The 27,713-nt window shown below is 46.5% G+C and overlaps 1 protein-coding gene across 1 annotated transcript; it reads left to right on the top strand.

Moving 5' to 3' along the window:
• On the top strand, positions 1 to 27,529 carry zhx3b (zinc fingers and homeoboxes 3b). The gene is given in 9 exon segments (XM_080445437.1): positions 1 to 409; positions 10,537 to 11,496; positions 13,560 to 13,679; positions 15,437 to 17,296; positions 19,599 to 19,931; positions 21,615 to 21,736; positions 21,738 to 22,077; positions 23,814 to 24,513; positions 27,026 to 27,529. Coding segments are annotated over 8 exon segments (4,236 nt in total). The 5' UTR covers positions 1 to 409; positions 10,537 to 10,746; the 3' UTR covers positions 27,037 to 27,529.
• The last annotated feature ends 184 nt before the right edge of the window (positions 27,530 to 27,713 follow it).

The following is a 27,713-nucleotide window of genomic DNA, read 5'->3' on the forward strand; positions in this document are numbered from 1 at the left end:
CGTACGTCGTATTTTCCCCTCCGTCCCTCTAGTCTGCTCTCTCTGCCAGGAGGGCTCTATAGCTGCTGCTCCACTACAGTCAGAAGAACCAACTGATCATCCGAAATAAACAAGAGGCGGGGGTCTTTCTCTCTACTCTACGGGGGCCATCGTAGCACCCACCGACCACCGACCATCATCATCATCTATCTTCACCACCCAGTCGATGGGAGTCAGGAGAGAGGAAGAAGCGATCGGGGGAGCTTCCTTCCACCGAAAAGTTGGCGTCAATAACGCCCCACAAACATCTGATCTCAACGTTTAGTTATTTAGGAAAAACACTTTAATTGTACAAAACTTTTCTCTGTCTCTCTCCCACAACGCCACACACACCCGATCATCCAACGGATCCTCTCTTAAGTACAGAAAGGTGAGTGAGTGCTGTGGGTTTGATCATATCTAGAGATCGGTCTATATTTGTTGTTGTTTTTTAGATTGTTAACACCCTTTTTTTTTTTTTTTTTAACAAAGTTGGCTATTGTTGTAGCCTTACCTTTGCGGGCTTTGCAGTATAACTGACCATCAGAGCCAGCTGCATGTCGCTTTGCCTTAGAAAATGGCGACAGCGAGGGTGGGGGGGGCGATCAGTGGGTTTTTGGGGGGCTCCTGTGTGAATTGGTTACATTATTATAAACATAAGAGTGGCGACTATGTATCCGATTGCCGAAAATAGCCGATCTGTGAGCTTGCAGATCGGCTATTTTCGGTGAACATATTTAGTGTGCAGCTTAAAGGAGTAGTTCACCCAAAAAAATATACTTTATTTTCTATCACACGCCATGGAGATTTTTGTTTTGTTTTTAAGAAGCCAATCATTTAAAATCTCCATGAATTCAATACTGGGGTGTCAGTGTAATTGATAGAAAATAAGTTTTTTTTTTGGGGTGAACTACTCCTTTTAAAACATAAGGGGGGTGGGGGGGGGGGGGCTAGTTATGAGTCCTGGGGGGGGGGGGGCTCCGCTCAACTTATAGGTGTTTAATTGTTTATTAATAATCCAATAATGAATATTTATGAAGAACAACACGCGCCACATTGTAACCAACATGGTCTATGATTACATTGTAACACGTTTTTCAGATCCTCTAGAGGCACTTTAGTGGCTTTGCCTTGTTGTTTCCATCATTTATTCTGTCCCTGGTTGTTATTAGAAACATGACGCGTTGTTGTTTACACGTGTGTGTGTGTGTGTGTGTGTGTGTGTGTGTGTGTGTGTGTGTGTGTGTGTGTGTGTGTGTGTGTGTGTGTGTGTGTGTGTGTGTGTGTGTGTGTGTGTGTGTGTGTGTGTGTGTGTGTGTGTGTGTGTGTGTGTGTGTGTGTGTGTGTGCGCGCGTTGTTGTTCACAGGCCCTGTAACATTGTAGCTTTAGCCAGCTGTCATATTTCCCTGACATATCTTCTTGTACACAAACAAACACCTGTCTGTGTGCTGCCATTTATTTGGTATATAATGTATATTTTTCCCCACAGCAATAACCACGTGTATGTCTATTTAGCAATAACAGACAGATTGATATAGTTTGTTAAATGTTTTTGCCAGTTGTTGTTGTTTTTTGGGCCTATTTCTGTTTGATGTATGTTATTGTGCCACATCACAACAAGTTGTCTCAAGAAGACACAGCATAGTAAGAGTAAAGACCATACATACAGAAATCCTACAGCTCCCCTTTTGGTTAAGTTCTGAATGCTAATATGATTGATATTGATATTCCTAGTTTGAAGTATATGGCTATAAACTTCCAGATGTTTCTCTCAGTGTACAAGCTATCACAGTATATAGCCTACTGTGTGTGTGTGTGCGTGTGTGTGTGTGTGTATATATATATATATATATGTATGTGTATATATATATATATATATATATATATATATATATATATATATATATATATATATATATACACACACACACATGTACACACATACAACCACAACACACACACATACGGTCAGACAATTATGAAACAATTATGAGACTTATCTAGATTATTTATCATGTCAACATTGTCATGAGTGTGTGTGTGCTGCCTCCGGGGATTAGAGCAAATCTTTTCCCAGACAGCCAATTTGTGTTTGATGTCCATGTGATTCCGCAGCCATAGACACTGCAGCTTAATCCAGCTATCTATTCATCAGCCCGTGTCACAGCTATTACCCTTGACATTAAGCCAATTGCCTTACCATTGTTGCTGATCAAAAAGATAGAATGACAAGTCACTCTTCAGGGTTCTTCAGGGCAGACCGGGGTGGGGGGGGGGGAGTGGGGTCTTCTTAATCTCAGACCCTCCATCATAGAGAGTATCTGCAGATAATTTTTTCTATTCACATGGATTAAAGTTCTCAGTCGCCACGACAGATTTCAGTCATTTGGATTCCATATGAAGCCAGCGTGTCTTCTATGGAAGCGTGTTGTGCAGCGAAAATAGACGATCTACAAGCTCTCAATGTGTCTGCGTCTATATGTACAGATCAGAAGCGTCTTCCATTAAAATCTTAATGGTCTCGGATATTTCATATAAAATCAAAGGTTAAAGCCTCGATCGGTGATTTCTTCCTCCGGCTGGCAGAATGTAGAACAGCAGGAACAATATCACTAAAACATCATCATTTTATATATTGTGTTAAAATTGTTTATGAATCAGTGCTTGTGTGTGTGTGTGTGTGTGTGTGTGTGTGTGTGTGTGTGTGGGGGGGGGGCTCCATTCAACACTTTTTCACAAATCGCCCATTAGGACTTTTCAGTGGTGCGATTTTCTTTAGCATAATGATGAGGGTGTGTTATTGTGTTGCTGTGGTGACGGTCTGAGTCCATGGTGGTTGTTATATCTCTCTGATCAATCTCATCTCTCTCTCTCTCTCTCTCTCTCTCTCTCTCTCTCTCTCTCTCTCTCTCTCTCTCTGCTCCCCATTGTCTCTCTGCATCTCACATTATCTTTATCTGTCTATCTCTTGCTCTTCCTGTCGATGTAATGTAAGTAATATTTTTGTTTTGGCATATCTCTGGGCCTTTTCTTTTTTGTGTGGAGAGTAATTCAATCGAGTATAACGTATGGGAACCAGGTTTTTTGGCCTGATCTCCAAACTATCACAACAAGAGCCATGTTGCCTTTACTGCTCAGAGATAATTTTGGTTTGTTTTTGCTCGCCTTTTATTGCTTGTGAAGAATTCGCTTGCTTAATCACAAGAACCCTAATACCCTACTATTCTTTGGCGAACATTTGGCGAAAATAGCCGCTCTACAATCTCTTGTGAGCTTGTAGATCGTCTATTTTTGGCAAAGACCCCCCCCCCCCGGTCAACTTAGTAAATAGTGTTTAAGTGAGTTTTCATTTCAAACATTCCTTTGAGCCAGTGCTTGGTGAACAGGAACACGGTTTCGCTGCTGGAATTTCACTCAAGTGTCTTTTATCTCTACCTGTGTTCTTTAGACCCAGCAGATCTCTACCAAATTCGCCCGCCCCCCCAAAGAAAGTCCACTGCTACAGCTCAAGCCTCGCTTATACTTAGGTGCACACTGGTGGTTAAATATCAGATCTACAAGCTCTGTAGATCTGATATTTATTTACTGAGCACGACACTGGGCACACCCAACTATAGTATGAATCAGGCTTCGGCCTCTGCTGAGTGGAAGCAAGAATAGTGTTAGTGTGCTCCAGTCCCACGTCGTCCACAGCAAAGCAGGTTCGGGTCAGCAGCAGCAGCAGCCCTGCCTCTACAGTAAAGTCTGCTCTGCCTGGCTGGTTAACAGGCTGTGATGTCAGCCATTTTAGGTTGGACACAGAATAGAGAGCATGGTGCTGCTCCCTCCGCCATTTTTCTCTCCCTCCCCTTTCTTAACAACCCAATTTTAACGCCTGCACTGCCAGTGGCCACAGCAATGCAGCCCTTTCGCAACCCACACAACAGCCAGCCGAGCCCAGTCCCGCTCTCCCTTGACCTGGGAGCAGCCAAAACGGGACTCGAAGGACAGACGGGCGGGCGGATGGACAGACGGACGGACGACTGAATGGCATTGTAGTTTACGCTGTCATTAAGTGGTTCTCTTATGGTTACTGGAATTGTGGGGGGGGGGGGGGGACAACAAATGTAACAACCCAAAGTGTGTGTGTGTGTGTGTGTGTACGGGAGGGAGGGGGTTCTTCTTATAGGCCATTGGCATCGGCAAAAGTATACATTGAGTTGACCGACGGTTAAGTCGTGGACTGGGAGCTTAGTAAAGTGGGGGGCCTATAGGATGGTTGAAAGGGATTTTGTACAGAGAACACAAGCGGCGAATGGTTTGCAATTTGGTACAGAATTGATAGTCGGGTCTCTGGCCTCGGTGACGTTTGTCGGTACCACCGTCTCTGAAAGGGGGATGGCGTGCGTTCGGGGCTCGCGCCCCGTTTTGTGCATATATCTCCCCGTGCCCGCTTGGCTTCGCCTACTGAATAGAGGATCCCGGCAGCAAGCCCCCCCTGGCTGCAGTGAACCGAGCCAATACATCCAGAGAGAGAGAGAGAGAGAGAGAGAGAGAGCCACGGGGAAGCTGGGGGAAACGGACAGACAGGGCACTAGCCCTCCAGACAGATGTCTGGACAGAGAGTCTCTCTAGAAGCACTGAGCTGAACAGGAAGAGAAGAGAAAACGCCATTGGCCCCTCTGACCAATGGCGTGCAGTGGCGACAGCGACCACACCTAGCCAGGGAGAGAGACATGCACACCGCGTGAGTGAGGCGCTGAAATAGGAGCAGGGCAGGGACTCTCCAATCACCACTCACACAGGGGTGTGTGGAAAAAACAAGCCCTGCTTACAGCCAGGGACTTGATGGCATACGAGGTGTGTGCATGTTTAGGTGTGTGTGTGCGTGCGCGTGTGTGTGTGTGTGTGTATGTGTGTGTGTGTGTGTGTGTGTGTGTGTGTGTGTGTGTGTGTGTGGGGGTCTGTGTAACTGCATGCGTGTGTGTGTGTAGGTCTGTGTAACTGTGTGTGTGTGTGTGTGCACACGCGTGTGCCTTAGAGAAATGAGCTGGTGGGGGGGGGGGGGGTAGGAGGTGGTTGCCATGGGGACAGTAACACACCAGTGGCGCTGCCGACCCGTCTCACTGGGCCGAACTTGTTCAGAGAGGGAGGGAGGGAGGGAGGGAGGGAGGGGAAGAAAGAAAGGAGGGGGAGAGGTGGGTGTGGAGGCAGGGAGGGTGGTGGGGGGGCGGGGGGGGGTAGTAGAGGGGGAAAAAAAGAGGGGTGGAGAAGTGAGGAAGGGAGCAAACATGGAGCCATGGAGCAACCATGGTGTACACAGCCTATTGCACACCTATCTATCCTCTGGTTCTCAAAGTGGGGTGCGGGGGGGGGGGGGGGTGTTCCCCAGCTTAATGAGGAACAGTTTAAAAAGAACGTACTTTTATGCAAAAAAAAACATTTTTTATTACACATTTTCTCATTTTTTTGCGGACAAATAACGTACATATCGTGGCCGTCGGGGCAGAAACCTCTTATCTCCATATTCCATATTTTTTTCGTAAATTAACGCCCCTACTTGATCATACTACAGCGTCACACAAAAAGCATCAAAAGTAGCAGATCCACAAGCTCGAAACGCGGCGCGAAGCGACGCGTTTCGAGCTTGTGGATCTGCTACTTTTGATGCTTTCTTTTTTATCCTGAAAAGTAACAGTTTTGGAGATACAATGTTTCCACCCGATAGAGACTATATCATTTCTGGGGCCATGGGGGAAATTGTTTGACAACCACTGCTCTGTCTTTGCCTATAAACACATTTAGTTTGCAGACAGGAGGAGAACACTGACAGACATTCAACATTCCTGCAGCATCTCTCAGCTAAAGAGGAGTCGTTTAGTTAAGGCGTACGTACGGGGCTCGGCTATTATGCAGCCTAGACTATTTCCAGCTTTAGGCCGTCTAATGTATGTGTGTGTGTGTGTGAGGAGGGTTATTATTGGCCTCTTACTCTGAGGATACAGCGTGGGCTCAGAGACCCAGCGGTTGATTGAAGGCCGTGCCACTCAGTGCCGTGGATGTTGCGTTGGATAATATAATGTAGGTTGCGAGCGAGGCACAGGACAAAAACACACTGTGTGTGTGTGTGTGTGTGTGTGTCACGGCCGGGGCGGGCGGGCGGGCTTTTCTCTCCCTCTCTGTGTCACACACAGGAAAATGGCCGCCCAGCCCTCAACAATCTCGGTAAACAAGCCTCGCACACAGGCATGCAGGCACCCACCCACCCCCGCACACCACACCACACATAGTCGCAACACGCTATCGCCTATCGACTCACAAAAAAAACATCACACAGGAAACCCACGCGCATGCGAGCGCTGACACAACCGCGGACACAAACACTATACCGTCGTCAGCAGCAGCAGCAGCAGCACGGTCAGGCTGCGCTCAACATTTCTGACCCAAATTGGGAGTTTTTGGCCGGTGGCCTCATACTGTAGCAGTGAGTCAACAAAGACTCGTCTGAGCCTGGCACCACCGCAGCCGGCGCTGCTGTGAGTGAGACGAAAGGAAGAGCTATACCCACTTCAGCTCACCTATATAACGGCTCAACCCGTATCGCACGATCGTACTCTGTCCTCGCCTGTCTTTTTGGGCCTTCCTGCGGAACAGGTTTTCTTTTCAAAGCCCGTTCTGCGCGTGAGGCACTCTCTGCTCGCTGAGCCCCCACAAGTCTTTACAGACGAGAGGAGATGTACCCCCCACACAGACAGAGTTGTGCTTTAGGATTTTGAGCACACCTTAACCCATTAATACCTGGAACTGTGTCATTTTTAGATTTGAGCTAAAAAACATTATTTTACACTTTGGGCTATTCAAAAATAGCAGATATACAAGCTCATAGCGTGGCACCGAGTGCCGCGCTACGAGCTTGTAGATCTGCTATTTTTGAAAAATCGTGAAAATGTGTGCAAATCTTTGAATATATATATTTTTAAAGCGAACATTTTTAACTCAAATCTTTGCTTCTGGGGGGTTCCTGGAACAAAATATTTTGATGGGGGTCTGCGGCCAAATACATATAATTTTGGGGGTCCTTGACATGAAAAAGTTTGAGCACCACTGATGTAGAAACATACGTTTTTCAGAATACTGTTGAGATTTAGGAGACATGTAGAATTGGCTTCAGGTCTCAATGGGTTAAGTCAAATCAGTCAGTCACCAGGAGTCGGCAGTCTGCTTTACGATTCTAGTAGCAACTGGTGCCTTTCGTTAGGAGGCATTAATAATGGAATTGTGGTAGCTTGTTGTGGCGCTCTTAAGTTTTAAGATTTTTTTGTGTTGTTCGGGGGGTGATTTGGATGGGATAGTGAAATAGACAAACACAGACATTGAAGCTGGGCTCTCTCAGGTTGTGTCCACTGGCTGAAGCGCTTGGGGTGGAACATTCCAGGCTTCGCAGTGCAGCGAGGAAGGGGGGGGGGGGGGTGTAGGAGGGAGGGAAAGGGAAGGGAACGACTCTGTGATTGTAGTGCAGTGTGTGTGTGAGAGAGAGAGAGGGTGCGTAGAGGAGCGGGGGTTGGTATGATGGGGTGGTGTTGGCTCGGAGGGGGGGACGTGGGGGGGCGGGGGTGGTATCAGGGCAGAAAATTCCTCGCTGAAACACCTCAGTGCTTCCTTCGCGACAGTTAACACCCCCTCTCCTCTCCTCTCCTCTCCTCTCCTACCCTCCTTCTTCTAACTCTCACCCCAACCCATGCCGCCCATCCCCCACAAACCTCTCCCGTTCTCTCCCTCTCTCGTCTTGTCTGCCACCGCGCCCCCCCCCCCCACCCGTGTCCCCCCCCCCCCCTCCTCCAACTCCACGGACCCACGTGATGGATGGCTGGGACTGCCCACTCATAAGCCTTTGTGTTTGGTCATGTGACCCAGCCTGCCTTGGCAGAGCCGTGCCCCCTGATGCAGAACTGAATGGCAGGGGGTAGGAGGGGGGTAGGAGGGGGTGCACAACAGCCCAAGCCAAGGGCAGTTACTCTCTCTGGGGGGTTAGGGAGGGGATGGGGGGGACAAGGGGGCATCACGTTCCCTCCACAGTGGCAAACTCCATTTTCTTGTTAACCCCTCGCACGCCGATCAAAGGCGAGGTGCAGCCTCGCCTGTTGTTCGTTGGATAAAACAGAAAAGGGGAAAGAAAAGTACGTTCTGCTCCTTTTAACTTGAAATTTTGAATTGTAGCTAATGGAAGGCGAATGATCGTTCGCTTTGTTTCTGTGTGGGACGATGGCGGCGCAACTGTTCTGCCAAAGTTGAGGCTATAGTGTTCAAACTCATCGGTGATGATGTTGGCGTCAAAACCTGTTAACAACATGAAACCTAACGCCACTATTCTGGGGGCCAATTTTGTACAAAAATAGTTGATCTACAAGTTCACAACGCGTCTCAACGCTACGCTTGTAGACTGGCTAAAGAAAGAGATTTGGTGTAGAGGGAAAAAGGAGGGGGGCCCAAGTATATAGACCCCTGGGGGGACACAGGTTTAAGCAGGTTTTAAAGCTGCTCCTGAAATGTATATTGGCTTATGTATATATGCTATTGTATACAGATCAAGGGTTATTAGATATCACACTCAATAACTAGAACCTTTATTTAGACCTGGGTGAGAAAAAAAAGCTGAACTTTCTTTACTTCTGTTTAGCCGGTGAGTGTGAAAGGGCAGCGTTGGAGAGCCCCAGTTCTGCGAGGGTTAACTGGGCTTTGAGCTAATGTACCGTGACCTTTCTGTGGCAAAGCTAGGCCGTGCGTGTGTGTGTGCAGGAGTGAAAGAGAGGGGCGGGAGAGAGAGAGGGTGCGAGCCAGTGTACTGTAGCCGTGCAAGAGCCTGTATGTTTGGATGTAGGAGGGCAGGATTAGAGTAAGATGGCTCTGACCTACATTGCTCACCTGACAGAGATGGTGGGACTGTTGTATTGGTAATGCCAAGAGGTGAGATGTTGTCAGACAATGGTTTACTTTGGACACAAGTTTAGCCTTAAACTGGAATTCAGTTTTTTTACACTGGAAAAGATTAGATTATTTCAGAGCGGGGTTGACTACAACACGAGCTGTGTTTGGTGCAGATTCGTTGGCTATCATTTTATAACGAGCCAGGCTGGATCGGCTTCTAAGGGGTTTCCGTTTGCAAACTCAAGTGGGACTTTGAGCTTTGGCTCCTGTGTGCGTCGTCGTGTGGTGTTAGGCTGTTGCGGTGTGTTTGGGAAGCGTAATTGCCCCCTAGAGCTGTACTCCAATGCATCACCAACCAACAACTCAGTCAGAATGGAGGGAGGGAGGGAGGGAGGGCTTGCGTTCTTCACAGGAAGCGTCGCCATTTTGTGGAGGAGAGACGGGGGTATTAAGAATACAGGTGAAATTTGAATTGCCTCCTGTAACATTCACGACCGTACGCGACTACGCGTGCATTTATCCGTAGCTCTACGTGTGTCACACATACATTTAATTAGGTATGAATGCCACCTTTAAAAAAATTAAAAAAAAACTGTGAAATTGTTTTGAGTCTATTACTTGCGCAATGGGTCGGTTTCCTTAAGCAACACTCCAGCGAGTATTCTTATAGCAAATCTTTGCAAGGCTTTGGCTGTGTGGAACTGTGGAAGCTCCGCATTAAAAAAAAATAAGTGTACGCGCTCCTGTTCTCTACTCTGAGGGGGTGTGTTTGAACGAGGGGAAGTGAGAGAGAGAGAGAGAGAGAGGGACAGAGCCGTGTGGGGGAAGGGAAAGAAGGGGGCAGACAGGAGCTCTCCCAAAAAGCCTTTAGTGAAGAACTGAGACCTTGGTTGAGTGCCCTCATAAAAGAGATAGCCTTGAGTTTCAGGGGAGCACGGGAAGTGAGAACAAGACTTAATTTTTATTTGAAAGTCGAAGGAGCACAGGATTTTTAGAGGCTGCAATAAACACCCTTCACGGGACTGGACTGTCATTTTTTTTTTCTTTTTACTTTTCGTCTTCCAACCGGGAAACATCAGCTCGTATTTGCGTAGTGTACAAACTCAAACCTCGCTGTCAAGTTGTGTTCTTATCTGGAGACTTAACGGGGGTATGTGGCATGTGCTAGATTGGTAAGCATATTTTGTAATGAGATAAAATTAAGATTTATAATGACCTAAAACAGGGGTCTTCAACAGGGGATCCGGGACCCCTAGGGGGTCCTCAGAGTTACTACAGGGGGTCCGCCAAATCTTTGTGTGATATGTTTTTTTTTACCTTATCCACTTGAAACCTAGCATCCCTTTTCTGAGCCCTTTTCTGAGCCAAAAATAGCAGATCTACAAGCTTGTAGATCGGCTATTTTGGTAGAGGGGAAAAAAAGAGCAGACCACGTAAACAAACGTTGAATCTAAAACACAATGTTATTCAATATGGCGGTCCCTGCTTCATCTCTCTCTCAGCTAGGGGGTCCATGCTTCATCTCTCTCTCAGCTAGGGGGCTTTTGGGCTGAAAACGTTGAAGACCCCTGACCTAAAAATGTAAAGTGATTTTCTTTTCTCTTCATTCCCAGATTTGTTCCCCCTGCGTCGCAGCGAGGAAGTCAAAAGTCAAACAACAGACGCATGGTCACCATGTCGCGCCATCTTCTTCCACCTATGGCTGGCCCATAGCCCCACCAGGAACCGCCCATTTTTCTCAAGTCACACGCATCCCCCGTTTCGGGTCAGTCAGTCACTCAAACAGCCCCCCCCCCCCCGCCCACCCACCCCCCGGCCACACCATGGCCAGCAAGAGGAAGTCCACCACGCCTTGCATGATCCCCAGAAAGACCATGCACCTCCGGGAGGAGCTGGAACAAGAGCCCCCCGTCCTCGTTCGCCAAGGAGGAGGGGGCAGACAGAGCCCCCTGGACCTGGGGGTGTCCTCCAAAACGGAGTCGTCGTCGGCGGGGGATCACGGCGACGACCGAGACGGCGCCGGCACCTACACCTGCAGGCCGTGCAACTTCGAGACCCGCGACCTGAACCTGTTCCTGGACCACGTGTACAGCGGGCACCCGGACTTCCGCGCCGACCCCAGCTTCCTGTGCGTGGACTGCGGCGTCTCGGCGGCCAAGTTCGAGGGCCTGGCGCTGCACAACGCCCGCGTGCACCCCAGCACGTTCAGCACCACGCTGCAGCTGAGGAAACGGGACAGGAAGGTGGTGGTCGTCGAGCAGCACCTGGTCACGGGGACGGACGCGGCGGGGAAAGACGCGGAGATCTCCATCACCAAGACCCCCATCATGAGAATGCTGAAGGGCAAGTTCGAGTCCAGGAGGATAGCGGTGCCTCACGCGGCCTCCGACGAGGAGCTTCACTCTTCACTCTCCAGGGACGCGGAGAAGAAGGAGACGCCCGCGGCGGTGACCGTCGCGCACGTCCCCACCATCGTCCACAACGGCGCGACTACAAAGGTCACTCTGCCTTCGGCCATCCAGATCGTCAACGGCTCGGGGACACTGCCAATGCTCAAGACCGCTATGACACAGGTAGGTGGCATGGTGGGTGTCCTTCATTTAATTCTGAACCATATTAAGGTTTTTTTGAATGAGGACCATTACAAATAAAATCTTCTAAATTCTTAGTTTTCTGAGAAATCTATGTTGCTCTATATCGTTGCTGTCGGACAGAAACCTCTTATCTCCTTATTCTAACGTTTTGCGTTTTTTCGTAAATTAAGGCCCTACTTGATCATACTACAGCGTCACACAAAAGCATCAAAAGTAGCAGATCTACAAGCTCGAAACGTGGTGCGAAGCAGCGCGTTTTGAGCTTGTAGATCTGTTCCTTTTCTCTTTTTTGGGGGGGGGGGGGGCTTTTTGGCCTTTATTTCTAGTTGCTGTAGAGACAGACAGGAAACAGGGAGAGACATGCAGCAAAGATCCCCAGGAACGGGACTCGAACTAGCAAATGCGCTGTCAGGCTACATTGGAGCCTATGTGTACCAGGACCGCTAGGCCAGCGTTCCGGATCTGCTACTTTTGATGCTTTTGAATTTAAATCCTGAAAAGTGACAGTTTTGGACATATGAGGTTTCCACCCGACAGACAGACGATGTATAGCTAACATCTAAAATGACGCAGATGCTTTCCAGGTTTCAATGGGTTAAAGTCTGCCATACCAGCTCTGACAAAAGAATGAGAGTCATTTAGTATTTTAAAACAACATGCTGATGCCAGAGAGTTTAAAGTGATGTTTTTTTCTGGTAGCAATAATTGCTGTAGAGTGTTTTGTTTTCAAGTAGGAATACCAATATTATTCAATCAGGAGCGAGAACTCCACAAAGATCATTTATCAGCTTTATAGCGTTCCGATTCGGTCTTCTCATTTAGTTTTTGTTTCATCACTTAACATTTCACTTGTTTATCCTGGTATGAGTTCAATCTCCCTGATTGGATAGAATTGGTATCCTCCTGACCTGAAAATTTATTTTCTATTTTCTGTTTATTAAAGGTACGGGGAGACGCCCTGTTTTACTGAGCAAACACTGTGTTAGCTTTATTATAACAAAAGAAAATATCATCTAATACAGTGGTTTTCAAAGTGGGGGCTCCAGGGACCCTCAGGGTTCCTCGAGGGGGTTCCAAATGTACCCTTACAGGTCTGTAACTCTGACAGTGTACACATGGAACCAAATGGACCCTTACTCTCAGAGTTAACCCATTCAATCCGGGATTGTATCTGTGTCATGTTAGATTCTAGCTATAACCATTATTTTATACTTTTAGCTATTCAAAAATATCAGATCTACAAGCTCATACCCTTGTAGATATGTTGTTATTTTGTTTTTAAATCTTGACATTTTTTGCAAATCTTTCAATATATGTATATTTTTTTAACTCAAATCTGTGCTTTTGGGGGTCCCTGGAACAAAATATTTTGAGATGGGGGTCCGTGGCTAAATACATATAATTTTGGGGGTCCTTGACATGAAAAGGTTTGAGCACCACTGATATTAAAGCAACGTACGTTTTTTTTTCTCCAAAAAACTGTTAGGATTTAGAAGACATTTGTAGAATCCCCAGCAGCAAACATTTGAGTTACAAATGTTCGCTTTAAAAATATATATATTTGCAAAACAAAATCACGATTTTTCAAAAATGGCAGATCTACAAGCACATATATCTGCTATTTTTGAATAGCCCAAAGAAATCTAAAGATGACACGGATGCTTTCCCGCGTCTTAATGGGGTTAAGGGGGTCCTTGAAATGAAAAGGTTTGAGAACCACTGATCCTAATACGCCCCCCTATTTGAAAAGAGTTGATATGCAAGGTTGCCAGATCTGCTTATTATAATTTCCCCGCAAGATTTTATTTGAAAATAGCCGATCTACAAGCTTACAACGCGTCGCATCGCGACGCGTTGTAAGCTTGTAGATCTGCTATTTTCAAATAGCTGATGTATATGTTAAAGTGCTCATGTGGCCCATATTCGCTTCTTTTGGGCTGGTTTTCCTAGACCTGGTTGCTTGTTTCTCTCACAGAATCTGGCAACACTGTTGATATGATGTATGAAATGAGCTGTTTGTTGTTGTGTGGTTCATCCTCCAGGTGGTGTCGGTGGTCCAGAACAGGACCCTCCATCAGACCTCCCCCATCACGCTCTCCTCACCCAGCCTCTCGTCTGCCCAGTCGCACTCACACCACACTTCTTCCAAAAACCTGCCCAAGGTAAATTCTTTGTGGAGGATTAAACAACACGTTTAGGCTGTGGCTTTGACTAGGCTGCTTCAGTTATGTTGTCCAATCAAAAATATCATCATATTGTGTCCCTGCTCTACTCGAAACCAATCTAGAGGCTCAAAGAGATACTGTAGTTCACCCCAAAATGACTTTTTTTTCTATCGATTAGTCACCCCATGGAGACTTGAATTCATGGGTATTTTTCTAAGCCAATAATTTGATGACCGGCAGCGGTTCCGGTAGGAGACGCAAAGAGTCTCCTTTGTGTCTCCTACCGGAACCGCTGCCTACCGGTCCGCAGGTCATCAAATTATTGGCTTAGAAATGAGACAAAAACGCAAAAAAATATCCATGAAGTCAAGTCTCCATCGAGAAAAAAAGATTTGTTTTGGGTGAACTATCCCTTTTAAACCCTGCTTAATCCTTTCAATCCGGGAATGCATCTGTGTCATTTTAGATTTGAGCCATAACCATTATTTTATACTTACGCTATTAAAAAATAGCAGATATAGAAGCTCATAGCGTGGCACAGAGTGCCAAGCTATGAGCTTGTAAATCAGCTTTATTTTTTTCTTATCGTGAAAATTTGTGCAAATCTTTGATGAATATATATATTTTTAAAGCGAACATTTGTAACTCAAAGCTTTGCTTCTGGCGGTCCCTGGAACTAAATATTTTGAGATGGGGGGGGGCTGCGGCTAAATACATAATTTTGGGGGTCCTTGACATGAAAAAGGTTTCAGAACCACTGATATTATAGCAACATAGGTTTTTCAGAAACCTGTTAGGATTTAGAAGACATTTGTAGATTGAATGGGTAAAACCCTATATACTTAGTTGACAAGGGTCCTTCTTTCCGTCTACACCTGGCGAGGCTCCCGTTTGCGTCGTGAGACTGTAAGATCTATTTTCACAGATATTTCACACCAGAATAGGGACGTTAAGGTTCATGTAGTTAATCCCATTTCATAAACGTTTTCGGGGGATTTCTTTCGTCAAACCGCAATTAGCCGTCATAGTTTGTTACTACCGGTGCCTAAAATGTATTTGAAATACAGTTTTGCAAGCTTATAAAGATGTGTGTATCTAGAAATTGACAAAATGGATGAAACGATACATTGGTCAACAACAGTACTAACACGTGCAGCATTGCTGTATAAATCAACAGATAACCATTACAAGGAAATGTTGAACATGAACATTGTGAGCTGCTTTGCATGTGAAATGGGTCCAATTATTATTCTGCATCCTAACAGGGGGCCTTTTTTCCCTCAAGAACATAACGGATGACAATCTGCCATTCGAGCTGCCTCAAAACAATTTGACTCTGTTTGAAAGATAAAGAATTGTTTCTTTCATCCAGTGAACAAAAGTCAAAATGTCTTTGCGGCGACATCAGACAGATTCTTTTGTACAATCGATAATAAACAAATTGCCTCTGTCGGGTGGAAACCTCACATGTCCAAAGCTGTTACTTTGCAGGATTCAAATTCAAAAGTAGCAAAAGTAGCAGATCCACAAGCTCAAAACACGTCGCTTCGCGCCGCGTTTCGAGCTTGTGGATCTGCTAGTTTGGATGCCTTTGTGTGACGCTGTGGTATGATCAAGTAGGGCGTTAATTTACGAAAAAACACGAAAAGTTAGAATATGGAGAGACGAGAGGTTTCTGCCCGACAACAACGACGGAAAAAACGTTGTTTGTCTCTTATAACTTTCTTCTCTTTTTGTGTCTTCATCACAACCAGGTGATGATTCCTCTGAGCAGCATCCCCACGTACAGCGCCTCCATGGACTCCTCGTCCTTCCTGAAGACCTCCTTCAGCAAGTTCCCGTACCCCACCAAGGCCGAGCTGTGCTACCTGACCGTGGTCACCAAGTTCCCCGAGGAGCAGATCAAGATCTGGTTCACCGCCCAGCGGCTGAAGCAGGGCATCAGCTGGTCCCCCGAGGAGATCGACGAGGCCCGGCGCAAGATGTTCAACACCATCATCCAGACGGCGCCCCCCAGCTCCCAGCACCAGCGGCAGAACCACCACGGCGCCCACCACAACCACCTCCACCACCAGCACGCCCAGCACACCTTCACGGTGCTGCCGGCGGGCATCCCCCAATTCCTCCAGGGCTCGCTGGTCAGCCAGGGAGGGGTGATCGTCACCCAGCCCATGACCATGACCAACGGCATCCAGGTCACCAGCGCTCCCATGGCCCTGGCCGTCACGCCCAAGCCCCAGGCCGCGGCTCGGCCCATGATGCAGGCGCGGCCCGCCGCCGCCCTGGTGGCGGACAAGGGCGTCGGCATGGTGGTGGGCACGGTGGGCAGCAGCGGCAGCGGCGGGATCAACGTCATCAGCAGCAGCAACAGCAGTCGGAGCGGGGCGGGCAGCGGCGCGAGCAGTATTATCAGCAGCAGCAGCAGTAGCAGTAACAGCAATAGCAGTAGTAGCATTAGCAGTCACGCCAGCGTCATCAACCTTAGTCTCGGTTACAGCAACCACCACCATAGCAGTACCAACGGCAAAGTCGGCAGCGTCAACGGTAAGCCTAGCGGTGGCAAAGCTAGCGTCGGCGACAAGAGCAATAACGCCGGCGGCGCGAGCGCCGCTAAAGACGGCTGCGAAAAGAAAAACAGCGATATCAACAACAAGACCAGTAACACCAGCACTACTAGTAAGAGCAACAGCGAAAGCAAAGTTCACGCCGACGTTAAAAGCAGCGCGGACAGCAAACCTAGCGATAGCAGCGGCAACGGCAGCAAAAACGGCAGTAATAGCGGACAGAAGAGCAAGGACGTCGTTAGCGGTAGCAACAAAAGCAACACCACCAGCACAGCCAGCGTTCCCACAAGCACAGCTCCCCGAAACACCCCCACCCCCCCCACCACCACCACCACCACCACCAGTAACTCTCCAGGCCTCAAAATCGAAGCCGCTTCCTCCCCTGCCCCCAAATCCTCGTCCCCCTCCCCCGCCGCCGCCGCCGCCGCCGCGGCTCCCTCGAGCGGCGGCGCGCCGAGCTCCCGGACGGCCCTCCCCAACACATTCCTGGACCCCAGCTTCTACAAGGGCAAGAAGTCCCAGGAGCAGCTGGCCGCCCTGAAAGACAGCTTCGTGGTCAACCAGTTCCCCAACCAGGAGGAGGTCGACCGCCTCATCTCCATGACGGGGCTGACCGTGCGGGAGGTCCGCAAGTGGTTCAGCGACCGGCGGTACCACTTCCGCAACCTCAAGGGCTCCAAAACGACGCCGACGGCGGCGGGCGAAAAGACGCCTAAGTCCGGTTCCGCGGCCGGAACAACGCCGGGGAGCGGTAAGGGCGCTTCGGGGAGCGGCGCGTCAGAGACTCCTATGGACCTCTCGGATAGCGGTTCCTCTGCCGGGTCCAAAACCACCCAGCAGGCCTCCGGGGGGGGCGCCGCCAAGACGCCCAAGCAGGACTCCTCGGCGCCCAAGACGCCCCAGCAGGCGGCCGCCTCCTCCTCCGCCCCCCTCAGCCCCCCCCCTCCCTCTCAGACCCCCACCTCTCCCTCCACGCCGTCCCGCAGACCCCCCAGACCGCCGTCTCCGGACTTCACGGCGATCCGCTACAAAGAAAGGGAGCCTCACCAGGTGCGACTCAAAAAGCTTTTTTGTATGTAAATAGTAAAGCCTGTTTGTTTTGCATGTGGAGCAGAGCGTCATTTAACCCATTAAGACCTGAGGCAATTCTTAAAAATGTTTTCTAAATCCTAACAGTTTTTTGAAAAAAATCAAAAAAAAAAATTTGTTCAAGAATTTTCAAAAATAGCAGATCTACAAGCTCATAGCGCGGCACTCGGTGCCGCGCTATGAGCTTGTATATCTGCTATTTTTGAATAGCCAAAGACATCTAAAGTGACACATATGCGTTCCAGGTATCAATGGATTAACCCGGTGGTGGAAAAAGTACTCACATTTCTTACTTGTAGAAATACTCTTTCTGACAAGTGAAAGTCCCGTATTCAAAATGTACTTGAGTAAAAGTACAAAAGTATTGGCATCAAAATGAACTTAAAGTACCAGAAGTAGGAAGTACTCATTATTGTGCAGAATCCTTTGAAAATAGCCGATCTACAAGTTCACGACACGTCGCAAGCTTGTAGATCGGCTATTTTTCAAATTGCCAAAGTTTATAGGTCTGAAGTGGTTTCGTAATAATAATCTAAATCTACAAAGTAACTAGTTACTGAAGTTTTCAAATAATTGTAGTGGAGTAAAAGTAATGAATTGTAAATACTCCAGTGAAGTAAAAAATACCTCAATACCTTGTACTTGAGTAAATGTACTTAGTTACTTTACACCACTGCGTTTAACTACAACATCAGGGGTCTTCGACGTTTTTCAGTCCAAGGACCCCTTAGCCGAGAGAGAGATGAAGCAGGGACCCCCCTCTACATTGTATATAATTGTGTTGCAGATCAAACTTTTTCATAGATTTGTTAGATGGCTTCATTGACAATGTTGTGTACATTTATGTTTGTTTTTATTTCAGACATTTAACCTCTTAACCCATTAATACCTGGAATGCATCTGTGTCACTTTAGATGTCTTTGGCTATTCAAAAATAGCAGATATACAAGTTCATAGCGCGGCACCGAGTGCCGCGCTATGAACTTGTAGATCTGCTATTTTTGAAAAATCGTGAAAAAAAAAATGTTTAGATTTTTTTCCAAAAACTGTTAGGATTTAGATTTTTTTTAAAGAATCGCCTCAGGTCTTAAAGGGTTAAACCCTCAATACTTAGTGAACTTGACCTTTGGCTCTGCACTTGTTTTGCTCCTTTTTCCCTCTACAACCTCTTTGCCCAAAATAGCCGATAGATCTACGAGGTTGTAGATCTGCTATTATTGGCTAATGTTCCCCTCAGAATAGTTATGCTAGGGTTCATGTGGTTAATGTGAAAAAAAAAGTTCCAATCACACAAACATTTGGAGGCCTCCCCCTGTAGCAACTCTGAGGACCCCCTAGGGGTCCCGGACCCCCTGTTGAAGACCCCTGCCCTACATACTTAGTTGACCGGGGTCTCCCAGGGCTCAATACTTGGTCTTGCTCCTTTTTCCCCTCTACACCAAATCTCTTCGTTGAAAATAGCCAATCTACAAGCTCACAAGTGTCAACACTGGCAATTTTTGTGGCCAAATTTTCACCCCGGAATAGGAACACTAAGGTTTCATGTGGTTAAGTCCTGTTATATACCAGAATCATTGAGAGACAGGGTTGCAACACTTCCATTGTAAACAGAGAATATTCATGTAAATTGAATATTTAATAATTTATTGCAAAAAATAACAACTTTTGTTTGGTTGTGCACAGAGATAACAACAAGAACAATGTGGAAGTAATGTGTATTTGGCCGCGGACCCCCATCCGAAAAGACCCCACAGAAAAGAAGATGTTTGAAAATGAATTGAAAATGTTTCAAAAATAGCAGAAGCTTGTAGATCTGCTATTTTTGAATAGCCAACTTCTAACTGGATAAAGTGGTTACATTGACGTGTGACAAATTTGAACCTAGCGATTAATCACCCCAAAATTGTATGACCAGCCTACCGGAAACGCTGCCGGTCATCAAATTATTGGTTTAGGAATGCGACAAAAACAAAAAGAAATCCATGAATTCAAGTCTCCATGGGGTGACTAATCAATAGAAAGAAAGTCATTTTGGGGGTGAACTATCCCTTTAAAGCTAAAAGGATAACACAAAAAAAGTCCTGGGGACTTGTTTCCATTGTGGTCCTATGTATTCAATTCATCAACATAGCATACAAAATTAACACAATAATACATGTCATCAACAAAACAATCGGGCCAATTTGTAAACAAACCAGTTGTTCCACATCCGTTGACGGAAGGTTGTCAGGGCGTTTAATCATTTCCTGTTTCCTGTCTCCAGGTGAGGGCGCTAGAGGCCAGCTTTGCCCAGGAGGCCGAGCCCTCCGGAGAGGAGGTGGACCGGCTGCGCCAAGAGACCAAGATGACGCGGCGGGAGATCCACGGCTGGTTCGCCGACAAGAGGAAGCGGGCGGCGGCGGAGAAGAAGAAGAAGGAGGAGGCGGAGCGGGCGGTGAGAGAGGAGGAGGACCTGATGATGATGGAGGTGGCGGCCGGGGGGGCGGGGCTGGGGGCGGGGCTGGAGGAGGAGAAGCAGAGAGGAGAGGACTGCTCCTCCTCCTCCGGGGGGGAGCCCAAGGTCAACCCCATCAAGATCAACCTGAAGATGCTGAAGGTTAGTGTTAGTGGTGCAAAGCAGTGGTGGAAAGTAACTAAGTACATGTACTCAAGTACAATTTTAAGGTACTTTTACTTTCCTGGAGTATTTCCAAATGTCAATACTTTTACTTCTACTCCACTACATCTCAGAGGCAAATATTGTACTTTTACTCCACTACAATTACTTGAAAACTTAAGTTACTAGTTACTTTTCAGATATACATTATGATATTACGAAACATACATTAACCACTTTAGTCCTATGTTATACCTAGGCTATTTAAAAATAGCAGATCTACAAGCTCACAACGCGTCGCTTTGCGACGCGTTGTGAGCTTGTAGATCGGCTATTTTCAAAAAAATGTGTACTTTTACTTTTGGTACTTTAAGTACATTTTGATGCCAATACTTCTGTACTTTTACTCAAGTAAATTTAGAATTCCGGACTTTTACTTGTAACAGAGTACTTCTACAGTGCAGTATTGATACTTTTACTTAAGTAAAACATTTGAGTACTTTTTCCACCACTGGTGCAGAGTAACTCTTTATTTACTAACTTTACTCTCCATTTTTTATTTATTTTTTATATATTGTATTAGGGAATTTTATGCAAGGTTACAAAGGTACAGGTGCATAATATATGCACTAACAATTATATCCCTCTTTTTCTTTTTTACCCCACATTGTCTCTGTATATAAGAAAAAAAATAAAGAAGAGAAAAAAGAAATATATATGTATAGTCATACAGGTACTCACATACTGTACCTAAGTATAGTAGTAAAGAGAAATAAAAAAATACCGGGGAATGTCTACGCTGTTGTCAGAAATGAGTTAAATAACGCAGTTTTAAATAGGGATAAGTAAAACTTTACAAAAAATAAGAAGTGTTAAAAAAAAGGAGAGAGAGGGAACAAAAAGAATATAGAAAGAAAAGAAAAAGAGGGGAGGGAAGGGGGAAGGTAGGTGGGGGGGAGGATACTTTGTTTTTGATACTTTATATTACATATATTAGTCAAATTATCCTCTAGAATCTTCTAACTTCAAAAAATGTATAAATTGGCTACAAGCTCACAAGTTCTGAGCTTGTGAGCAGTGGTGGAAAAAGTACTCAAATTCTTTACTTAAGTAAAAGTACCAATACTGCAATATAAAAATACTCTGTTACAAGTAAAAATCCAAAATGAAAAATTTACTTGAGGAAAAGTACAAAAGTATTGGCATCAAAATGTACTTAAAGTACCAAAAGTAAAAGTACTAAATATTTGAAAATAGCCGATCTACAAGCTCACAACGCGTGAGCTTGTAGATCTGCTATTTTCAAATAGCCTATGTATAAAATAGGGCTAAAGTGGTTAATGTATGTTTCATTATATCATAGTTTATATCTGAAAAGTAACTAGTAACTCAAGTTTTCAAATAATTGTAGTGGAGTAAAAGTACAATATTTGCCTCTGAGATGTAGTGGAGTAGAAGTAAAAGTATTGGAAATTGGAAATACTCAAGTAAAGTACAAATACCTCAAAATTGTACTTAAGTACAGTACTTGAGTAAATGTACTTGGTTACTTTACACCACTGCTTGTGAGCTGCTGGCTATGATACAAACTTTACTCGTAAACAAAGTATTTTTTACACTGTGCTGCTATTACTACTTCTACTAAATTCCCCCCAAAAAAACCTTCTTCCCCCACTGCTGAAGGTGACAGAGGCCAACGGCAAACCGGAGGGCGAAGGATCGGAGAGCCCCGCCTCCAGCCCCCCTCCTCCGTCCTCCACCCCAAAGCCAGCCCCTTCGCCGTCCTCCTCCTCCTCCGCCACCCCCCCCCCCGCCGGTCCCCAAGCCCTCCCCGTCCCCGAAGCCCCCGTTGCCCGCCGTCCGCGGCAAGAAGACGGCGGAGCAGCTCCACCTGCTGAAGTGCGTGTACGCCCGCACGCAGTGGCCCAGCGCGCCCCAGTACGACGACATGATCTCCGGCACGGGGCTGGCGCGGCCCGAGGTGGTGCGCTGGTTCGGGGACTGCCGCTACGTGCAGAAGAACGGCACGCTGAAGTGGCTGGAGGAGTACCAGGACGTCGTCAACGGGGAGGACTGTGAGAAGGGCGACGTGCGGGTCCTCCAGGCGCACCTGGACGCCAACGACGGGACGCTGGACGAGTCACGGGTAACGCTTTGTCCTTCCTGGACAAATTAAACCCCTATTATCAAGGGTTCACAAACCCGCCCCCCCAAAATAATCATATTCGAACTGGGGACGCCCCCATACCCTAGCCTGGTAAACCCTCCCTCCGGAAATCTCATTTACATTTGATTTCAGGAGTGAGTCTGGCCTGATCCGCCTTTCTGCAATATTGGCTGTGCTGGAGTTGGGCGGGAGTAATTTGACTGTAAGTTGACTGACAACCCCTTCAGCCAATGATAATTTTTCCCCTTCAGCCAATCAGCAGTTCACCAGTCTTAATGTGACGCAACGGGACTTTTGAGACAGCCATGCCCAAAATGGGTTGCCTTATTCGGATACATGGGTGTCACTGCCCGCCCCTACCGGTTCTCTAAATTTTTATTTTTAAATAGGCTTTGTCATGATTAATTGACCACATATATGAAGTTAAACAACTAAATTCTATCCAAACGATATCTTATAAGTAAATTCCGTGCCGCAAAATAGAAGTTAGAGAGCTTTTTGAAGTAAAAAAATAGCGGAGAATATAGCGGACAAGAAAAAGATGGCTGCCGTTCGAGTTTTGGGAACTCGAACTCGTCACCTGATTGGCCAACGTAAGCTGTCAATCACAGAACAATGAGCGACGACGCTGATAGGCTTGTCCGTTTGGCGTACACAGCCAATATTGCAGAAAGGCGGATCAGGCCAGACTCACTCCAGGAATCAAATAGAAATGAGATTTCCGGAGGGAGGGTTTACCAGGCTACCCATACCCTGACAAGCACTTGGAATTGTAGGCATTACATTTAGTTTGACTCGTTGCCACAGATGCATATTGTGAAAATAGCCGAACTACAAACTTGTCAGCTTGTAGATCGGCTATTTTCACAATGTTTGCCTCTTTCTTAAGTCATATTTGACAATTTGGCCAATTTGTTATTAAAAAGGTCTTAAGTCATTGAATTGTGGCTTTAGAAATGTGCAGACAGACCAACATACACTATAAGTGTATACACTTATAGTGTATTTTGGTCTGTTTACTGTTGAGTGAGAAAACAATGTTGCACATTAAGCTAATCATCTGGGGACCCCCAGTTTGGGGGGTCTCCAGATGACCGGTGTCACCCAGGGCTCTATACTTGGTCCCCCTGCTTTTTCCCCCTCTACACCAAGGGCCCGATCTTGCACGCCGCCTTACCTCTTATGCCTATACCTTTTTTGCTTATTTTTTTTTTACAATTTTGAAAAACAGCCAGCTATATAGATTGACTATATTTTAAAATGTTTTTCTAAATAGTAAAACAAGGCCTAAAGAGTTTAGCCAAAAGGTGCTTATTGTGTTTGCTGGCTACAGCAGATAAAATATACACAGTGACCCCTCCAGCAGCAATTCACCGGTGTAGATTTAACTCTGAGAGGGTACAAATGGAACCAAATGGACCCGTGGTCCATGTATTTGTACCCTCTCGCTCTCAAGAGTAACAAAAACACCCAAAATGACTCTTCTTTTTTTTAAGCCACTCGCGTTGAAAATAATTCCTGCTATACAACTAATGAACAGCTAAATCAGTTGGGTCCTCCTCACGTTGGTCACGAGTCACGACGACCCCACTTTTCTTGATAACCCCCCCATAGTTTGAGAACTGCTGATTTAAATAAATAAAAAACTGACTATAGTAAAACAACAGAGCAGAGGCTTTGATTTCATAACATGAGATAAATGTGTTCTATTCCAGGTTGTGGAGCTGGCTCAGGCTAGTAACTTAACAGAGGAGCTGGTCCGACACTGGTTCTCCATCAAGGCTGCTGCTGCTGCCGCTGCTCTATCCCTGGATAAAGACACTGCTGCTGCTGATGATAGGACGGGATCGGATTCTGAAGCTGCTCCGCCGGGCTCTGATAGGACAGAAGCATCTGAAGCAGCTCCACTGGTCTCCTCTGATAGGACGGGGTCCGAAGCCACGCCGCCGGGCTCCTCCGATAGGACGGGAGCGTCTGAAGCAGCTCCGCCGGGCTCCTCCGATAGGACGGGAGCCTCTGAAGCAGCTCCGCCGGGCTCCTCTGATAGGCTGGGATCTGAAGCAGCAGCTCTGCTGGACTCTGATAGGACGGGAGCATCTAAAGCAGCTCCGCTGGTCTCTGATAGGACGGGAGCATCTGAAGCAGCTCCGCTGGTCTCTGATAGGACGGGATCTGATGCAGCTCCGCTGGGCTCGACGCCAGAATCACAACAAGGCAGCAAAGGAGAATGTGGATCCTCCTCCTCCTCCTCCTCCTCCTCCTCCTCCTCCTCCTCCTCCTCACCACCACCTGGGGAGGAGGAGCCACAGCAGGGAGAGGTGAAGGAGGAGAACATTGAACAGTCTGTGTGTGGCGGCTCCACAGAAAAAGCACAGGAGGAGAAGCAGAGCGACAGGACTGTGAATCCTACTAAAGGTGAGTGTGATGCTTCTTTACCACTGGTTCTCACACTGCTTCAGGTTAACCACTTAAAGGAGTAGTTCACCCAAAACATTACTTATTTCCTATCAATTACACACCCCATGAAGCATTGAATTAATGGGGTTTTTTTTTGTTTTTGTTCGCATTCCTGAGACAATAGTTTGATGACTGGCGACCGATGACCTGGTCATCAAATTATTGACTTAGAAATGTGACAAAAACAAAAAAATAAACATGAATTCAATGCTTCATGGGGTGTGTAATTGATAGGAAATAAGTCATTTTTTGGGTGAACTACTCCTTTAACCCATTAAGACCTGAGGCCGATTCTACAAATGCCTCCTAAATCAGTGGTTCTCAAACTTTTTTCGTGCCAAGGACCCCCAAAATGATATGTATTTGGCAGCGGACCCCCATCTGAAAATGTTTTGTGCCAGGGACCCCCCAGAAGAGAAGTTTCAAAAATGGAAGAAGTACAAGATCCCAGCTCGACACAAAGTGACGTGCTGTGAGCTTGTAGATCTGCTATTTTTGAGAACCACTGTTCTAGATCCTTAGTTTTCTGAAAAAACGTATGTTGCTAGACAGAGTATATACAGTATAGTTAAAATGTAGAATGACACGGATGCTTTCCCGGTTTTAATGAGTTAAACCCTATATGGTTGACCGAAAGACCCTCAGGGCTCGACACTAGTGTCCTTTCTGTTTTCGCTCTACATCAAACATCTTCGCTGAAAATAGCCAATCGACAAGCTCACAACGCGGCGCTGACGCGAAGCTTGTCGATCTGCTATTTTCTTGCGAGAGTTTTTCTCCCCAGTATACGGATACAAGGACTCCCAAAACACAAGATTTGTGTTTTAAAAAAAATCAAAAACAGCAGATGTACAAGCTCACAATGTGCTTGCGGCTTGTAGATTGGCTATTGTTTAACCCATGAAGACCGGGAACGCATCTGTGTGTCATTTTTAGATTTCTTTGGGCTATTCAGAAATAGCAGATATACAAGCTCGCTATGAGCTTTGTAGATCTGCTATTTTTGAAAAATCTTGAAAATTCGTGGCAAATTCTTGGATTATTTATTTTTTAAAGCGAACATTTGTAAAATATTTATTATATATCTTGTATGTTTTTGAAAAATCTTGAAACTTTTGAATATTCTATATAACAACATATTTTGAGATGGGGCGGGGGGGGGGGGGGGCAGCCAAATACATATCATTTTGGGGGTTCCCAAAATTATGTTTTTGGCCGCCGACCCCCATCAAAATATTTTGTTCCAGGGACCCCCCAGAAGCGATTTGAGTAAAAAAATGTTGTTTAAAAAAATATATGTATTCATAGATTTGCAAAAGGTTCAACATTTTCAAAAATAGCAGATCTACAAGGTCATAGCGCGGCACTCGGTGCCGTGCTATGAGCTTGTATATCTGCTATTTTTTGAATAGCCAAAGTATAAAATAATGGTTATAGCCATTAAATCTAAAATGACACAGATGCGTTCCCGGATTGAAAGGGTTAAAGGACTGATTTCAGATTTTTGTCCTTGCAATAGAACGACAAGATTCGGGTTAAAAAAAACAAGGAAGGTCAAGGTCAGCCTTTGTTTGTGTTGCACGCTTTGGCAGCACTGTGTCGATGCTATGATGTGCATTTAGCTTGAACCGCTTTCACTTTGGCCAGAGTGGTTGAGCTTTGGCAAAAAAAAAGCCAAAGCGAAAGCTTTGCAACGTGATGCATTGCAAGCTTTTGTAGAGCCGCTATTTCCGCTGAATGTTTGCCTCCAGAAAAGGTACGCCAGGGTGTGTCATGTGACTCATGTCATGTGGTTAACGTGGTTAAAGTGATTGCCCCGGATATCTCGTTTCACATTGTGTTTATCTTCCAAGAATACTGAGATATACTCAGTGGTCCAGTGGTTCTCAAAGTGTGTGGGGGGGGGGGGGGGTACCAGGGGGTCCCTGGAACAAAACGTTTTCAGGTGGGGGTCCGCGGCCAAATGCGCATCTAAAAATGTTTTCTAAATCCTAACAGTTTGTTGCTGTATCAGTGGTGCTCCAACTTTTCCATGTCAAGGACCACCCAAAATGATATGTATTTGGCCGCAGACCCCCCTCAAAATATGTTGTTCCAGGGACCCCCAGAAGCACAGATCAAAGTAAAAAATGTTCGCTTTAAAACATATATATATATTCAAAGTTTTGCACACATTTTCAAGATTTTTCAAAAATAGTAGATCTACAAGCTCATAGCGCAGCACTCGGTGCCGTGATAAGAGCTTGTAGATCTGCTATTTTTTTAAAAAGCTTAAATCTCTTCCTGGGGGTCCCTGGCACAAAACGTTTTCATATGGGGGGGGGGGGGGGTCCGCGGCCAAATACATCAATTTGGGGGTCCTTGACATGTAAAGGTTCAAGAAGCAGTGCTCTAGGTCAACGTCCTGTGTAACTTTTTTTCTTTCTTTTTTTTCTCTCTGTTAATTCATTTACGTTTTATTTGCCAACAGGAACAGACTGAAGAGTGGAAGAAGACCCTTGCTGTAGCGGTGGGCCTGAAACCTCAACGCAGGTGGTCTTTGTGTCGGGGGCGGGCGGGAAGGGGGGGGGGGGGGAGAGAGACGGACAAGGCAGATGTGATTGTAACAAGATCACAGTGAAATGGACCTGGACAAACGCTCCCACCTTTTACAAACCCTTCTCTCACCCCTCGAGGTTGGCCATGACCCTACCCTCTGTCTCTCTCTCTCTCTCTCTCTTTCTCTCACTTTACCACTACGTGAGATGGACACTAAAAGCCGCCAGCCCCCCCTCCTCCTCCTCTCCCCGTCTCTCTCTCTCCTGCGACGTCTACCTCTCCCCTCTCTCCCACACACACACACACACACACACACACACACACACACACAGACAAACAGTATCCTCCTTCTTCCTCCCCAGCCACCATTTTCCCCTTGAAAGGATGTTCCAGGCTGAGTGTGAGGCACAGGACTGGTGGAGGGAGGGAGGGAGGGAGGGAGAGAGAGAGAGGGAGGGAGAACTGGCTGCGCTTCGCTGCCGTGTTTGTTCCGCCTGCCCCGCTGCGGTCTGGAGGAGGAGAGGAGGAGAGGGAGGGGAGGGGAGGGGAGGGTACTTTTGGTGGGAGGTGGAGGAAAGAGGGAGAAGAGCAGAGACTGGATTTCGGACAGAGCTCAACAG

This window comes from Gymnoscopelus braueri (assembly GCF_963280865.1).
Source record: "Gymnoscopelus braueri genome assembly, chromosome: 12".
Classification (NCBI taxonomy): Eukaryota; Metazoa; Chordata; class Actinopteri; order Myctophiformes; family Myctophidae; genus Gymnoscopelus; species Gymnoscopelus braueri.